Source organism: Neomonachus schauinslandi, chromosome 13, assembly GCF_002201575.2.
Source record: "Neomonachus schauinslandi chromosome 13, ASM220157v2, whole genome shotgun sequence".
In the NCBI taxonomy this organism is placed as follows: domain Eukaryota; kingdom Metazoa; phylum Chordata; class Mammalia; order Carnivora; family Phocidae; genus Neomonachus; species Neomonachus schauinslandi.
Window position 1 is genome coordinate 6,358,407 of NC_058415.1, and position 18,425 is coordinate 6,376,831.

General features: G+C 40.3%; 1 protein-coding gene across 1 annotated transcript; it reads left to right on the forward strand.

Annotated features, from left to right (window-relative positions):
- Positions 1 to 609: 609 nt before the first annotated feature.
- INSL6 (insulin like 6) lies at positions 610 to 15,230 on the forward strand. The gene is made up of 2 exons (XM_021694428.1): positions 610 to 892; positions 14,872 to 15,230. The coding sequence occupies exons 1-2, from the start codon at positions 610 to 612 to the stop codon at positions 15,228 to 15,230; spliced, it is 642 nt and encodes a 213-aa protein (XP_021550103.1).
- Positions 15,231 to 18,425: the final 3,195 nt, after the last annotated feature.

An 18,425-nucleotide genomic window follows, 5' to 3' on the forward strand; every position in this document is an offset into this window, starting at 1 on the left:
CTCCAGCACGTCCGATGCCGGCGGCGGGCGGGGCCCCGAGCTACCCTGGGAAGCAAACACGGGCCCGGCCGTGCCTGCAGGGCGCGTGGGGACTTGAAGGAAGAGGTAATCAAACAAGCGCACGAGTAAACGTGAACAAACCTCCCGCGATGTACACCTGGAGGGAAACGAGAGGAGGTGTGTCTGAGGAAGCGACGCCCCGTTACCAGCCAGGCAAACGGGCGGGAAATGCACTCCGCTGGGAGGCGCAACACCTTTTCTGATTTTACCGGTTAACGGGGGCCCCACGTGTCAACGGATGCTCCTCTTTAGAGGGGAGGGCAAAGAAAACGAATCAAGGATTTTAAGAACTAGAGCCCGCTACCTACCATGCTCCGAGGACCCGGGGAGCGCAGGAAGCCAGCTCGCGGCCATCTCGCCCCTCGCGCCTGCCGCCTCGCGCCTCGCGCCTCGGCGTTCTCGCGAGGTCCGTACGCGCTGGCAGGACCGCCAGGCGCGTGCGCGGCTCGGACCGGGCGGGCGCGGGCGCGGGCACGAGCGCAGGTGCCGGGAGGAGCGGGACCCGCGGCAGTTAGACCGCCCGGCGGTCTTGGCGGCGAGGGCCCAGGGATGCCGCGGCTCCTCTGTGTGTGTCTGCTGTGTCTGGGGCTCCTGTTAATTCGGTTCTCCCGTGAGCTGAGCGAAATCAGCAGAGCTAGGAGGCTGTGCGGCACGCACCTCCTGAAGGAAATAATAAAACTCTGTGGCAATGTCAACTGGAGCTACTTCGAGGAGGAAACCCCCAAGCCACCGCTGTTTCCCCAGGACAAGGAGATTGAAACCTTCATCCCCGACCGGTCGGAAAGCTCCCAAACCACTTTCCCGGCTTGGGCGAGAGGCCAAATGAACCCAGGTAAAAATATAAACGGAAGGCATGTTTGCTCATCCTTGAACTCTTCTGCTCATCTGCACTGCCAGGTGCTGAGCTTCCCCAGGAGATGGAATTTGTGCCTAGTACACAGATAAAGAAAAATTTTTATAACCCAGTATATCGCGGATATGCAAAACCTCAATGAAGCTTTTTTTTTTTTAAACTTAGAGCAAATAAGTGTACACCTATAAATCTATACATTTATGTAAGAATGCTGCTGCTTCTTCCTTAGCTTTCCCTTTCTGGAGTACACTTGTCACCTGGCAAGGTGTCACCCCACTTCGTCCTTCAGAGCTTCTGAGGTTTCATTTTCCCTGTTAAGTCATCACTGACCCTTTCATAGCTACTCCCTCCATTCTCCATCTACCACAGTATCTGACACATAGATCTCTTTGACCATCATCAGGACCAGCCACATAATTGGGCCAGCCGAGTGCAGAATAAAAATGCAGGGCTCCTTGTTCAAAATCAGGAAAGGGCCAATAAAGGTACTCAAATATATAGCTTTTCTTTCCCCCTTTTTTGGTGTGTTTCTCCTCTGCTCATACACATGGTCCATTCTCCCAACAGATTTCACTTAAAAGTTCATGTACTTAACATTCCACTTGCAAGATAAAATTTTTGAGCATTTCAGGACTGTGACAGTAGAGCATGCAAGGTCCTCCTCAGCACTGGGTCTGGGTGACTGTGCATAGGTCTCTCCCTTAAGGTCAGTCCTGTATACCAGACCATGTTACAGGGATTGTTTCATGCATGTTTTTATCTGAAATGCCTAGCAGAGGGCCTAGCACACAGTAGGTGCTTAATGTATATTGAATGTATACTTAATGCTTTTAAGCAGTCTTTAGGAAGAATATTCCTGTTTCAGATTCATTGCTGTCTTCTAACTATATATTTACATTTTAGTACCAACATGGTTTGTCATTTTAAAAGAAAATGCACTTTATCTATAGGCTGTCCATAGCATAGTATCATTGAAATTATTGCATTTTAAAGTCATTCAATTAATTTAATTTGATTTGGACAAATTTTGCAAAAGGCAAGATTTCTGAAATGAAGGAAAGGAGTGGCCAGTCACCCCCAAAAACCACCCTGATGTAGATGACTGAAACAAACCAAAACTGCCTCCCACATTATAGGCACTCATTAACTTATTGAATGAATGAATGAATCAATGAATTAATGGAACTTATTCCATTCTTCCTATTGCTGCTAAGGGGATGAAAACTTTGAAAGACAACAGAAACCTTCAGACTGATTCTTGATCATTTTTGCCCTACATATAAACTCACTTTATTTTGCTCTTATAATGGAAGAAATGTCTCTCCCCAGTCTTCCACTTGTACTTTAATTCAGTGATTCTCACACTTTAATGTGCATGTGTTTCACCTAGGGAATACCGTTAATGGGCAGGTTCTGGTTCAGTGGGTGGGGCCCTGAGCATCTACATTTTTGCAAGCCCCCAGAGATACCTGATGCTGCTCTCGCTACCTATACCGCAGTCAAAATTTTACATTCAGACATCCAAACTTGAGTTTGTTATTTAAAAAGAGCTTGGAATCCCTTTTCTCAACAAAGACTGCTCTGGAGACTAATAATTTTTTTAAGAGCCAACTTTAAAACTCAGAGCTATGCTTGCTTCAGTAGCACATACACTAGAGCTGAACAATGACCCTTTTGTTTTAGGTGTTATTCACACTTCCCTGGAGAAATAAGTGTCATTAGTTCAAGGAGGAGGGAGCTGCAGTGAAACAAGATTTGTAGGAAATAAAAATCAGCATCTTAGAATTGTCATACCAATGAAACATGTTACTGTGGCAACTATATAAATACTGTTTTCTAAGGTGGAAATGTCATGTGACCATAAAGCCATAGTTGTTTTACAATGTGTGGAAGAATGAAAAATGGATTTAAGTTATCAATATGTATTTGTGGTAAATTTTAAAAAATTATTGACCTAGAGGTGCCTGGGTGGCTCAGTCGGTTAAGCATCTGCCTTTGGCTCAGGTCATGATCTCGGGGTCCTGGGATTGAGCCCCGCGTCCACGGCTCCCTGCTCAGCGGGGAGTCTGCTTCTCCCTCTGCCTGCCCCTCCCCCTACTTGTGCTCTCTCCTCTCTCTCTCTCTCCAATAAATAAAAGCTTTAAAAAAATTAAATTCATAAAGAAATTATAGACCTGTAAAGAAAGATGACATTCAATATATCCTGTTAATTTTCAATGAATAATTAGAAGTTGTAGAGAAGAGGTATGTGTTCTCAATATAGAATATGTAATTATGCCATTTCTTTTTCATTTGAATGTTGCTGAAAAGTTAACTTTTATTAGATTATACTAGCAGGATACATTTCTATGTTAGATCAAGTCAGTTATCAACAATTTTAATCTTATGATCTATTTGAGTCTGACATAGGAAAAGATAATTTAGTGCACTGATATTTAAAAATGATTTTTTTCAGAACTACTCATATATAACTGGAATCTGAAATTGTATGCTTCTTGATAGTGGATCCTTGAGGGTATGGGCCATGTCTCCAAGACTTACCCCATCATATTTCTAATTTCTGGCTGATATGGTGCTGCCTAGGTCTTAGTGCCAGGCGAAATCATTAATGCTTCATCACCGGCTTTTCATAATCCATATCCCCTATTGCAGTTGGATGGGTCATATTTCCCTATACATCTATTCTTGTTTTTTGAATAGCATTTTCATAAATGGGCTGTACAGGATCTCTTTCTTTATATATTAATTCAGCAAAATTTGAATGCCTAGCATGTGCTGGGTATTTTTCTTGGTGCTTGGGTTATAAGAGTGCAGAATTTTACTCAGGTATCAGTGAAGACTCCTGCCCTCGTGAAGCTTACAGAATAGTGAAGCTAGACAGTAATCATAAGTACATTACACAGTGTGTTAGAAGATGATTAGCCTTGGGACACCTGGGTGGCTCAGTCAGTTAAGCATCTGCCTTCGGCTCAGGTCATGATCTCAGGGTCCTGGGATCGAGCCCCGTGCGTCGGGCTCCCTGCTCACTGGGGAGTCTGCTTTTCCCTCTCTCCTTCTACCCCTCCTCCCGCTTGTGCTCTCTTCTCACTCTCTCTCTCTCAAATAAATAAAACTTAAAAAAAAAAGATGATTAGTCTTCACATCTCCTTTCTCCACTCCTGTTCTCCTCCCATAGACAACCATTCCAAAGTGTTTATTATATTTATATATGTTTTTTGCAAATTGTGCATTGTTTCCTGTGCAAGTATTTAAAAAATATACATAAATGGTATTTTTAAAGATTTATTTATTCATTTTTTTAGAGAGAAAGAGCGAGAGAGCACACATGAGTGGGGGGCGGGGCAGAGGTGGAGGAAAAGGGAGAGAGAGAATCTGGAGCAGACTCCCCACTGAGTGTGGAGGCTATGAACCACTTAGTCTGACGACGCTGAGGTCATGACCTGAGCGGAAATCAAGTTGGACGCCCAACCGACTGAGCCACCAAGGCGTCCCTAAAATACATGTAAATGGTATTTAAGATCTATCTTTCATTGTTGCTTTGTGAACATTGCTTCAGACTGCTCCATAATATTCATATACATTCCCCCACATTTTACTTATCCTCTCAGCAATGAACACCTAACTTGCATAGCCTCCAACTCCCGGCCACTAACGCCACAGTGGAAATCATTGTATGTGCTCCAGTAAGGACCCATGTGGACGTTTCTCAGGGGTCTATACCTGGGGTAAAATCGTTATGTAATGAAACATATGTATGCTTTGCTTGGGGTGTGTCAGGTTACCCTGCAGAACGGCTACACCCGTTTATCACGGTGCCGCCAGCACACGCAGATTCCTGTGTCCTCATATCCTTGCCAACAATTAGCATTACACAGTTTTTAACTTTTTTCAGTGTGATAGAATGAAATGGCATCTTATTTGTGTTTTAACTTGCTCTGGATGTGAGCAAGCTAAAACCTTTTGCAGGTTTTTTTTCTGAAAGTTTTCTGTTTATAATTTTTTAATTGGAATTGTCATTTTTCAGTTGATTTGTAGGCGTTATTGTACCATATACAATAGTTGCTGGCTTTAGATCCTGCAAGTATATTCTCCCATTCGGTCATCTATTGGTGTATGACAGAAAACCTTAATTTTTACATAACTAGGTTTATGTAAGTGTTTTGCCTTATTGTTCATACTTTTGAAATTTTATTTTAGAGGTCCTTTTCTTCCCTCTGTTAACTTTATAGATTTACTTTTCACATTAGGTTCTTAATTCTTCTGGAGACCACTTTGGTCTGTTCTGGCTAGGATTACTATCTTAGTTTTTTCAATAAGTCTTACTTTTCTCTACAAAAGGAGCTAGTTTTCTAAACACCATCTACTAAACAATAATTTTTTTCCATTTTTTTTAAGGTCTTATTTATTTGACAGAGAGAAAGACAGCGAGAGAGGGAACACAAGCAGGGGGAGTGGGCGAGGGAGAAGCAGGCTTCCTGCGGAGCAGGGAGCCTGATGCAAGGCTCGATCCCAGGACCCTGGGATCATGACCTGAGCCGAAGGCAGATGCTTAACGACTGAGCCACCCGGGCTCCCCATCCATATTTTTTATTGTTTGTCGGTTAAGCATCTGTCTTCGGCTCGGGTCATGATCTCAGGGTCCTGGGATCGAGCCCCATGTCTGGCTCCCAGCTCAGCAGGGAGCCTTCTTCTCCCTCTCCCTCTGCCACTCCCCCTGGTTGTGCTCTCTCGCTCTCTGTCAAATAAATAAATAAAATCTTAAAAAAACAAAAAACAAAAAAACGATGATGACACAAATGGAAAGATATGCTCATGGATTAGAATTAATATCGTTAAAATGTCCATACTACCCAAAGCAACCTACAGATTCAATGCAATTCCTATAAAAATATCAACAACATTTTTCACAGAACTAGAACAAATAATACTAAAATCTGTGTGGAACCACACACACACACACACACACACACACACAAAACCCCAAAAACAAAACAAAACAAAAAACGAATAGCCAAAGCAACCTTGAGAAAGAAGAATAAAGTGGAGGTATTACAATTCCAGATTTCAAGATATACTACAAAACTATAGTAATCAAAACAGTCTGATACTGGCACAAAAATAGACACATAGATCAATAGAACAGGCTAGAAAACCCAGAAGTAAACCCACACTTACATGTTTAATCTATGACAAAGGAGGCAAGAATATGCTATGGGTAGAAGATAGTCTCTTAAGTCTCAAAAATTGTGCTGAGAAAACTGAACAGCCACATGCAAAAGAATGAAACTGGACCACTTTCTTACTCCATACACAAAAATAAATTCAAAATGGATTAAAGACCTAAATGTGAGACCCGAAACCTTAAAACTCCTAGAACAGAGCATGGGCAGTAATTTCCTTCACATCAGCCATAGCAACATTTTTCTAGATGTCTCCTAAGGCAAGAGAAACAAAAGCAAAAATGAACTATTGGGACGTCACTAAAATAAAAGGCTTTTGCACAACAAAGGAAACCATCAATAAAGCAAAAAGGCAACCTACTGAATGGGAGAAGATGTTTGCAAATAATATATCTAATAAGGGGTTAATATTCAAAATATATAAAGAACTTAACTCAACACCAAAAAACAAAATCCAATTTAAAAATGGCCAGAAGACTGAATAGATATTTTCCCAAGGAAGACATACAGATGGCAAACAGACACATTAGAAGATGCTCAACATCACTAATCATCAGGGAAATGCAAATCAAAACCACAATAGGATATCACCTCACACCTATCAGAATAGCTAAAATGAAAAATACAAGAAATAAGTATTGGCGAGGATGTGTAGAAAAAGGAACTCTTATGCACTGTTGGTGGGAATGTAAATTATTGCAGCCACTGTGGAAAACTGTATGGAGGTTCCTAAAAAAATTAAAAATAGAATTACCATATGATCCAGTAATTCCCCTTCTGGGTATTTACCCAAAGAAAACAAAAACACTAATTCAAAAAGATATATGCACTCCTGTGTTTATTGCAGCATTATTTACAATAGCCAAGAAATGGAAGCAACTTGTGTCCATTGATAGATGAAGAAGAGGTGGTACACACACACACACACACACACACACACACACACACACACACACAGGAATATTATGCAACCATAAAAAAGGATGACATCTTGCCATTTGTGACAACATGGATAGACCTGGAGAGTATTATGTTAAGTGAGATAAGTCATACTGAGAAAGAAAAATACCAAATTATTCCACTTGTATGTAGAATCTAAAAAACAAAACAAATGAAAAAACAAACAAAAAGAATCAGACCTACAAATGCAGAGAACCCTGATGGTTGCAAGAGGAAAGGGAGGTGGAGTGGATAACAAAATCGGTGAAGGGGAGTAGGAGATACAGGCTTCCAGTTATGTAATGACTAAGTCATGGGAATAAAAAGTAGAGCATAGGGAATAGAGTCAATGGTATTGTAATAGCATCATACGGTGACATATGATAGCTATACTTGTGGGGAGCACAGCATAATGAAAAAAGTAAAAATCATCTAGAATTTTAATTGAGGTCCATGCATTCAATTGAGATGCATTATATAGATTAATCTGAAGAGGATTTATATCTTTTTAATATAAAGTAATCACAACTAAAAGCATGGAATATTTTCATATTCTATTATTTGAATTTTAAAGTTTTCTCAGTGGAGACATTCTGTATTGTTGGTTAAGTTAATACTTAATACTTTGCTTTTGTTGGGATGCCTGGGTGGCTCAGTCAGTTGATCATCTGCCTTCAGCTTGGGTGATGATCTCAGGGTCCTGGGATCGAGTCCCGCATCCGGCTCCCTGCTCAGCAGGGAACCTGTTTCTCCCTCTGCCTGCCATTCTCCCTGCTTGTGCTCACTCACTCTCTTTCTCTCTTACAAATAAATAAATAAAATCTTTTAAAAAAGACTTTGTTTTTGTTGCTATTGTAAATACTTGCTAATTATATTTTTGTTAGTGACTTTGTTTAGAGAAATGCAATTGATTTTTACAGGTTGATCTTTATCCAGTAATTATGCCAGATGATCTTAATGGTTTAATAGTTTGTTTCTACAGATTTTTCTATCCTTTGCAAATAATAACTTTGTCACTTCCTTTCTAAACCTTACACCAGTCGTCGTCGTCTCCTGCTCCTCCTCTTTCTTTCTTCTTTCTTCTTTCTTCTTCTAGCATTGGCCAGGTCCTCTAGTGCTGGTAAGTAGTAGTGATAGTGGGATATCTTGTCATGTTCCCAATTTTAAAGGGGAATGCATTTAAATATCTCCATTAGGTATAATATTTGTAAGTTTTTGCTATATAATCTCCACCAAGATAAGGGAGCTTGATATTTTTTTAATCATTATAAGTAGGGCTGAACTTTATTAAGGACTTTTGGAGGGAATTCTTTTGCATAATAATATATTTCTCTTTTATTAATTCACCAGATACTTACTGGGTACCTGCTAAGTGCCAGGCACTGCTGTAAACCCTTGGGATTTATCAGTGAACAAAGCAGACAAAGATGTCTGGCCTCATGGAGTTTGCATAGGAAATGAACATAATAAATAAATATTTGAAGGTAATAAGGGTTATAGAAAAATAAAGAGTGAAACATGGTAAGGGAGATCAAGAGTTATGGGGGTGCTGGAGGATGGGGTGTAGGATTAAATAGTGTAGTTAAGGTAGGCCTCATTGAAAAGATGAGGTTTGAGAATGGAGGAGATAAAGGAATCAGCCAAGCAGATATCTGGGGAAAGAGTGTTTAGGCAAAGGAATGAGCAGAGCAAATACACTTCTGCCCTGTTTACACAAGGAACAGCAAGGAGGCTAGTGTGGCTGAAGCAGAGAGAGAGGTAACAGGCCAGCCTAGTGAAGTTGTTTAGACCACTGTAAGGATTTTGGCTTTACTCTGAGTGAAGGCAGGGGAGTGACATTAATTGACATTTTAAAGGGATCGCTCTGGCTACCACATTGAGGACAGGCTGTGGGGAGGCAAGAGCAGAAGCAGAGGCTTCCTCTGGGGGTGTGGTAGTAGAAGTGATAGCAGCTGGATGAGGTGGGAGCAGTGGAGGTAGTGGAAATTGTTTTATTCCAGGTATATTTGGGCAGATTTTATGTGAAATATGAGAAAAAAGAGAACTCAAAAATGATGCCAATATTTTTTTTTTAATGTGATCCCAAAGTTTTTGCTTCAAACATCTGGAAGGATAGGTTTCTATCAACTGAGGTAGGAAAGGCCTCAGGTGGAAGAGGTCTGAAGACAATATTGGCAGTTCAGTGTGGGGCATGTGGACTTTGACAAGTTCAGATGGAGTTTTGAACATGTTGAGTTTGAGACACTGAAGTGGAGACGATGAGTAGGAAGTAGGATATATGAATCTGGGTTATGGAAATAATCTCACTTGAAGATAGGAATTTAGGAGTCGTGGGTGTATAGATGATTCTCGGAGCCATAAGACTGGATGAGGCCACCAAGAGAAGGTACACAGAGAAGAGCGCCAAGGACTGAGCCCTGGGGGACATCAACATCAAACAGCTGGAGGAAGTATTTGCAAAAAGGAGATAGAAAAGGAGCAAATAGTCAGGTGGGAAGAATGTGGCCTCTTGGAAACGAAGTTAATAAAGTGTATCAAGAAGGAATGTTTTTGATGAGTCAGATGAGATGAGAACTGGTTGTTGAATTTAGTAATATAGAGATCATTCATGACCTTGAAAAGAGAAGTTTTGGTGCAATGATGGAACAAAGGCCTGATTAGAAAGGGTTTAAGGCAGAATGAGAGAAGAGGAATTAATCAGTAATGGAAAACTATCAAGGAGTTTTGCTACAGAGGGGAGAAAACGATAACTGGCAAGGTAAGCAGGGCCAAGAGAAGTGGTTTTGGCTTTTTTTAAGTGGGAGAAATTTTTTTTTTTTTTTTTTTTTTTTTTTTTTGCTTTTAGGAGCGAAGAGTTGATGATGAAGGGTATAGAGGAATTGCTGGAGTGATACCCTGGAGTTAGGCAAGAGGAGATGAGATCTGGTCCCTAAATGGAGGAACTGGCTTTAGAGTGGAAGTTCCCCTATGTAAATAGGAAGGCAGAATGTATGGGTACAGATGTTAAAAGATGAGTTAAAAAAATGGTGAAGGGACCAAATGCAAGTTCTCTTATGATTGCTTTCATTTTCTTACAAAGTAGAAAGCAAACCCAATTGAGAGTGAATATGGGAATCTAGTCATGTGGCAAATTGCACTGATAGATTTGGGGATCTTGGCCTATCTTTGCATTTTTGGAATAAACACTTCAATATATTTGTAAAATATGTTTGTAGATTCAGTTAACTATTAGGACTTCCAAATAAACATTTATAAGTAAATGGGCTCACATGATTTTTTTTTTTTAAATCACATTGTTCTTATCTAGTTTTGGAATAAAAAATATACTAGGTTCATAAAATATGCTGAGCAGCTTTTGCTCTTTTCCTCTTTTCCTGGAACAACTTGTATATGATTAGAACTTACTGTTCTTGAAAAGCAGATGGAACCTACATATAAAATCATCTATGTCTGTCTTTTTAAATTTTCTGTCAATTAAGTCGTCTTGTATTTTTCTAAGGATTCATCCATTTCATTTTGATTTTTAAATATGTAACACTCATAATATTCATCTATTTTAAATACTCAGTTATATCTGTTCTTTTTTTGTCATTCATTTTTTTTTTTTTTTTTTTTTATACAGAGAGCACGAGAGGGAAGAGGGTCAGACGGAGAAGCAGACCCCCTGCCGAGCAGGGAGCCCGATGCGGGACTCGATCCCGGGACTCCAGGATCATGACCCGAGCCGAAGGCAGTCGCCCAACCAACTGAGCCACCCAGGCGCCCTTTTGTCATTCATTTTTATCTCTTCTTTCTTGATTAGTCTGGCTAGGGTTGTATCTATTTTATTAATCCTTTTAAAGAACCACGTTTTGGGTTTCTGAACATTTGTAGTGTTTTGGTTCTGTATTTCACTGATTTCTTCCCTTCTTACTAATTTGGGTCCTCTCTGTTGTTCTTTTTCAAATTCATAGATCTGAATAGTCATGTTTAACCTTTCCTGTTTTCTGGTGAGTAGAGCTTGTTTCTCTTTAAATTACCTCCCCAATTTGACATACAGTTTCTTTTCTTTTTTTTTTTTTTAAGATTTTATTTATTTGACAGAGAGAGACACAGCGAGAGAGGGAACACAAGCAAGGGGAGTGGGAGAGGGAGAGGGAGAAGTAGACTTCCCGCCGAGCAGGGAGCCCGATTCGGGCTTGATCCCAGGACCCTGGGACCATGACCCGAGCTGAAGGCAGATGCTTAACGACTGAGCCACCTAGGCGCCCCGACATATAGTTTCATTAACTAGTCTTTAGCTGCCTTCATTCATGAAAAAGTTTCCTTCTTATTGTCTTTTTTTACCCTTTGAGTCACAGAACATGGCACATCCCAACAGGAAGCTCTTTCTTCAATTTGCCTGGACAACCTAATTTCCTTTTTCCCTCAGGGTACTCTGTTAATTATGACACACCTTAATTCATCACATATTTATCTGTCTTAGATGACTTAGTATTCAATATCTTTAATGTCTATCCTAAAGTTTTAATGTTCCACAATTCAGCTTAAGCATTTTAAACACAAAGTTAGTAAATAGTGTTCTAAAAGGACTCTAACTACAAGGTACAGGGATTCACCTAAATAACTTTGAGAAAAAATGGTGGGGGAGATAGTTATTTTAGAAACAAGATCTAGGTGGCGCCTGGGTGGCTCAGTCGTTAAGCGTTAAGCGTCTGCCTTCGGCTCAGGTCATGGTCCCAGGGTCCTGGGATCGAGCCCCGCATCGGGTTCCCTGCTTGGCGGGAAGCCTGCTTCTCCCTCTCCCACTCCCCCTGCTTGTGTTCCCTCTCTCGCTGTGTCTCTCTCTGTCAAATAAATAAAATCTTAAAAAAAAAAAAGAAACAAGATCTAGGAAAGGACTTGGAAAGTCTCTGGAAAGCCTGAGGAATCACATCAGCTTTAAAAACCACCTTCTCTCTTTTTTTCTCTCTCTCTGAATCTTTTCTCCTTCAGTATTTATGTTTCTTTATGACTTTAGCTTGTCATGACAAGCTTCATAGTACCCTTTCAGTTTTATTTCTCACTACTTGTTAGTTTTAACTTCAGAGAGAGGACATCGATTGGGCCACCATGTTTTCACATGGCATGGATTGCTGGCCACCATGGTAGACTGATTTCTTTGAGGTCATGTACAGTGTTCAACTGTGGCTGTAGGGTGGAGTCCTGTGGTTCAGAGCAGGGCTGTCTAAGGGCTGGCTCTACAGCAGGGCTTATAGGCAAATGTATTCTTCTGGAAGGGACAGTAGATAGGCAAGGGCAATGATGGAAATCCAAAAAGCCTCCACGTAATTACCTTCTGAATTTAATTTCTTTCCAGTAATACTGAATGAGTTAAGAGCAGTATAATAGCAGTCAGTTCACTGAGCGTATCACTTCTTCATCTGTTCATATTTCAATGATGAACAAAATGGTTATAAAAAGTCCATAAAAAGGGGGCGCCTGGGTGGCTCAGTCAGTTAAGCGACTGCCTTCGGCTCAGGTCATGATCCTGGAGTCCCGGGATCGAGTCCCGCATCGGGCTCCCTGCTCGGCGGGGGGTCTGCTCCTCCCTCTGACCCTCCCCCCTCTCATGTGCTCTCTCTCATTCTCGCTCTCTGAAATAAATAAATAAATCTTTTTAAAAAAAAAAGTCCATAAAAAGACGAATACAATAGTCCCCCCTTATCTACAGGGGATATACTCCAAGACCCCCAGTGGATACCTGAAACCAGGGATAGTACCAAACCTTACATAAACTGAGGATTGTTTATTCCTTGTTTTTTTCTACACATGCATACCTACAATAAAGTTTAATTTATAAATAAGGCACAGTAAGATATTAACAACAATAATAAAATATAACAATTATAACAATATACTGTAATAAAAGTTATGTGAATGTGGTCCCTGTCTCTCAAAATATGTTATATGTCCTCACCCTTCTTGTGGCGATGTGAAATAATAAAATGCCTGTGTGCTGAGATGAAGTGAGGTTAATAACAGGCATTGTGACATAGCATTAGGCTACTACTGATCTTTTGATGCTCTGTCAGAAGGGGGATCATCTGCTTCCAGACCAGAGTTGACTGCAGGTAACTGAGACCAGGAAAAGAGAAACTGCAGATAAGAGGGGACTACTGTGACCCAAGTAAAAGATGGGCAAAGGATTTGAATAGACATTTCTACAAAGAGGATATACAATAAGCTCACGAAAAGATGCTCAACATCATTTGTCAGTAGGTAAATGCAAATCAAAACCACAGTGGGATATGGCCTCCCATCCACTGGGATGGCCATAATCAAAAATGGAAAACGCAAGTGTTGATGAGGGTGTGGAGCAACTCAAATCCTAATATATCAGTGGTGGGACTGTAAAATGATGTAGTCACTGTGGAAAAGCTTGGTGGTTTCTCAGAAAGATAAACAAATTTACCTTAAGATCCAGCAGTTCTACTACTAGATATATACCCAAGAAAATTACAGACATATGTTCACACAAAAACTTGTATGTGAATATTCACAGCAGCACTATTCATAATAGCCAAAAGGTGGAAACAACCCAAATGTCCATCAACTGATAAATGGATCAACAAAATGTGATCTATCCATACAATGGAAAACTATTCAGTCATAAAAGAAATAAAATGCTGATACATGGTACAACATGGATAAGTGAAAGAAATCAGACCTAAATGGCCACATGTGTGCGGTATGATTTCATTTTCAAAATAGGCAAATCCTTAGAAATGAAAAGTAGATCAGTGGTTGCCCAGGGCTGGAAGAAGAGGGAAACAGGAATGACTGTTCATGGGTACGGGGCTTCTCTTGGGGGTGATACAAATATTCTGGAATTAGATAGTGGTGATGGTTGCATAACCTTGTGAATATACTAAAAAACACTGAATTGTACGCTTTAAAATACTGAATTTTATGACATGTGAATGATATCTCAATAAAAAATGTCTTTGCATAAAAAATGTGCAAAGATTTCTAAGCTTTTTTTTTTTTTTTTAAGATTTTATTTATTTATTTTGACAGAGAGAGAGAGACAGCGAGAGAGGGAACACAAGCAGGGGGGAATGGAAGAGAGTGAAGCAGGCTTCCCGCCAAGCAGAGAGCCCGATGCGGGGCTCGATCCCAGGACCCTGGGATCATGACCTGAGCCGAAGGCAGACGCTTAACGACTGAGCCACCCAGGCACCCCTCTAAGCTTTTTTATAGGAAAACACTACTTAAACTATTTTAGTTAAAATATATATATTGCTTTTGAAACCCATTTTATTATTTAAAATGTGATTACTTGTTTTTTTTTGTTTTTTTTAAGATTTTATTTATTTTTTGACAGAGAGAGACACAGCGAGAGAGGGAACACAAGCAGGGGGAGTGGGAGAGGGAGAAGCAGGCTTCCCGCAGAGCAGGGAGCCCGATGCGGGGCTCGATCCCAGGACCCTGGGACCATGACCTGAGCTGAAGGCAGACGCTTAACGACTAAGCCACCCAGGCACCCCACTGAGCCACCCAGGCACCCCAATGATTACTTGTTTTTTAATAATTAGCAGACTTTAGAGGCCCCTGGGTCGCTCAGTCGGTTGAGCTTCCAACTTGTGAGATCAAGCCCTGCATCAGGCTCCGTGCTCAGCACAGAGTCTGCTTGAGATTCTCTCCCTCTCCTTCTGCCCCTCCCCACGCTGGTGTGCTCACTGTCTCAAATAAATAAATAAATAAATAAATAAATCTTAAAAAAATAATTAGTGGAATTTAGTATTCTAGTATTATGATTAAATTTTCATCTAAAGGAAGATTTTAATAAAGTAGGATTTTTTTCTTGTTTCTCAACAGTCTCTACTTCTGCTTCTGAGGAAGAAGCGATAAACAGTTTGAAGATGTCGTCACTGCCTGAGTATAGATATACAAGGGCCGGCTTGCCACCTAACAAGACAAGAGAATTTCCCTCATCACAAGATAACAATCAGTATATTCATGAAATTTCAGAAATTCAGAAGAAAAATACAAACAAAATTAAAACCTTAAGCAATGTGTTTTGGGGGAATCATCCCCAAAGAAAACGCAGAGGATACTCAGAAAAGTGTTGTCTTAAAGGATGTACAATAGAAGAACTCAGTATTGCATGTTTTCCATATATTGAATACAAAAACTTACATAAACAAGTACCATCATTTGTGACTGAGATATACTAACCATCATAGGAATTATACTACCTTAATAAAAGCTTAATGTATTTATTTTACTTTATTTTTGGTAATTGTCCTTGTGGGTTCTTTGCTGTGAACACCATCTAAAAGTATTTGCAGGTATTTTGCAATACCTTATGATAGTAACAGGAATCTTAGTATTTTCTTTGGTAACCCCAATTTTTCCTACATTTTTATATTTGAAGAAGATGTTACTGGAGGTGGCATGATCCATGTCGACATCTAAGAATTACCTGCTGATGCTTGTCATTATGCTAGAAACTCTCTCCGGCTTCATCTAAATGGATTATGGTGTGTTCTGCGTTCCACTGTATGGCATACAGACTGACGCCCCGTGACTATTAGGCTCACTCCAGGGAGGTTCACTCCAGTATGCCAATACGTCCGTCCCACCATCTCAAAAAGAACAAACCAGCTAGCACTCCTAGGAGGAGCTCTTATACTGTAATCGTAGGTACTCTTTCAATTCCTTGAGTTTTATTACAGTAACTGGTCAGAAATCTTTCCACAGTCTTACTAGGACTTAAAGAGAGTTCAGTGAATGTCTCTGAGTCACACACTCTCCAACATACTCTGAAGGTGCCGATGTAATGTGATACTGTTTTGGCTTGGTCAGAATAGAGTGCCGACCTCGCCAGCAGTGTCCATAGCACCTGGGAACTTGTTAGAAATGCAGTTCTCAAGTCCCACCCCAGACCTACTGAATCAGAAACTCTGGGTGTGGGGCTCAGCAATCTGCGTTGTTACAGGCCCTGCAGCTCATAGTGAAGTCAGTTAAAGGTCGAGAACCACTGGCAACAGTCCTATGGAATACTGTCGAAATCTTACCATTGATGTGCTTGTGTATTTCAACTCAATATGATGTTATAACACTAAGTTCGTGGTGTATTTTTCCACTTTATGTCCACATGTGAAATATTTTTAATGGTACAAATTAGAGAAAAACTTATTCCAAAGAATTCAAAGTGGAATCCTTACTTTCCACTGTTAATTAGGAGGTAAGCATCATTTGAAATCCTTCTCTAGTGTCTTTCTCAAATATGTACTGTAATGTTCTTTACAGTTAAAACTTTTATTCCTATTTGGCATTGTTGTTTCTTAGGACAAAGGTTCTTTTTCACATGTATCTATATCATATACATTTACAATGCATTAATAAATATGTCTGAACTTTTTTTACCAGTTCCTGGGTAGTCTACATTCAGTTGTCTTTTTTTTTTTTTTAAGATTTTATTTATTTATTTGAGAGAGAGAGAATGAGAGAGAGCAAGCACATGAGAGGGGGGAGGGTCAGAGGGAGAAGCAGACTCCCTGCCGAGCAGGGAGCCCGATGCAGGACTCGATCCAGGGACTCCAGGATCATGACCTGAGCCGAAGGCAGTCGCTTAACCAACTGAGCCACCCAGGTGCCCGTACATTCAGTTGTCTTTCTAAATATGGGGAGCCACCCGTTTAGATACAAAATGACAGATTACATCATGGTTTAGTGGTGGAATAAGTCTGCTGGTGTTACCTGAAAATGCACCATTGATAATTGCCTATGCTTAGGCTAAAATGCCACGATGCACTTGAGCCCAGTTTGAATTATAGGTTTTTCCTTGTAGTTTGAAAACAAAAATACAGTTTATTAGCTCACTGGTATACACATATCAAAAGTCCAAATTAGGAAAGCATGAGATTGGGGCACCTGGGCGGCTCAGTCAGTTAAGCATCCAACTCAATTTCAGCTCAGGTCATGACCTCAGGGTTGTGCAATTGAGCCCCATGCTGGGCATGGAGCCTGCTTGAGAGTCTCCCTCTCCCTCTGCCCCTCCCCCACTCTTAAGAAAAGAAGAAGAAAAGCATGAGATTAACCAAGTGTGCCATTTGCATAGCTGTATACTTCCCTACACACTTTAATAATTTGTATGTTAGGGTGTATATTAGTTCTTCGGTTTAATGCTTATCTTTTAATATTTATAACTGTGCTAACAATGATTTTTGTTTTATCCTCAGCTTCCGCAACCATCACCTTTCCTTAGAGATACCAGTCCTAGCTGTCTGGTGCCCCTTCCTCAAAGGTCTGAGTCCCATCTCTGGGGGGCCCTCCCCCAAGATCCCGCAGTACCAGCACCAGCTGGGCAGGCAGCAGTCTAGGTCCCAGCTCCACGGGGCCCTTCCTCCAAGCTTCTAGGTTTTGATAACCTCAAATTCTTTCCTTTGTGTAGGCATGGTAGCTGCTTCCTAAAGTTGTGGGTTTTTTTTATTTTAATCTCTGTGTTACCTTACTATTTGACTTTTTCTTTTTCAGTCCTCTAATACAAATCTAACACTCTATATTAAATTTACTGTTAAAATACCTGAGGTGGTTTCTGTTTTCTTGGGTGGGCTTGAATGATAAAGCCCCTGACTGGTTCAGAAAGTGGTTTTGAATTGTTCTAGGGCAAGGATGGTAGTAAATAGTTTCATATTAAAAGGAGACTCTAAATGACTAGTGGTGGCTTGCCCATTTGCAAGTCAGTCCAGGCCCAGATTACTGTTATCACTATGGATGTCATTTCTTTTGTAAAACTTAATATAAATGGAGTCCTACAGTACATCCTCTTACGTCTGGCTCATTTCACTTGGCATAAGGGTTCTGAGATACATCAGCATTGTTGCTTCAATAATTTGTTCCTTTTGCTTTTTGCATAGCGTTCCATTGTATTAGGAATAAAGCTGCTGTGAACATTCATGTACAAGTTTCACTGTGAGCATGCCTTTATTTCTCTTACGTAAATATGTAGGAGTGGCAATGCTGTGGCATATAAGTGTATATTTACCTTCCTAAGAAACTGTCAAGTGGTTTTTCCTAAGTGAGAACCAGCTGCTCCATATTTTCACCAACACTTAGAATTACCAGTCTTTCAAACTTTTACGTTCATGTTTTTTACAAATCTGGCTTTTGAGTATATCTAGCCATAAAGTGAAAAAGACTACCACCGGAATCCTGACCTGCATATATCTTGACATAGTCTTTTCAATTTCAGCTCTTCTAGGGAGACTGTTGTGCTATCTTACTGTGGGGCTTTGATTTGCATTTCCTCATGACTAATGATGTTGAGCCTCCTTTCATACGCTTATTGGTCATTCATGCATCTTCCTTTATGAAGTGTTTGTACAAATCTTTTGCCTGTTTTTTAGTTTAATTAATGAATTATT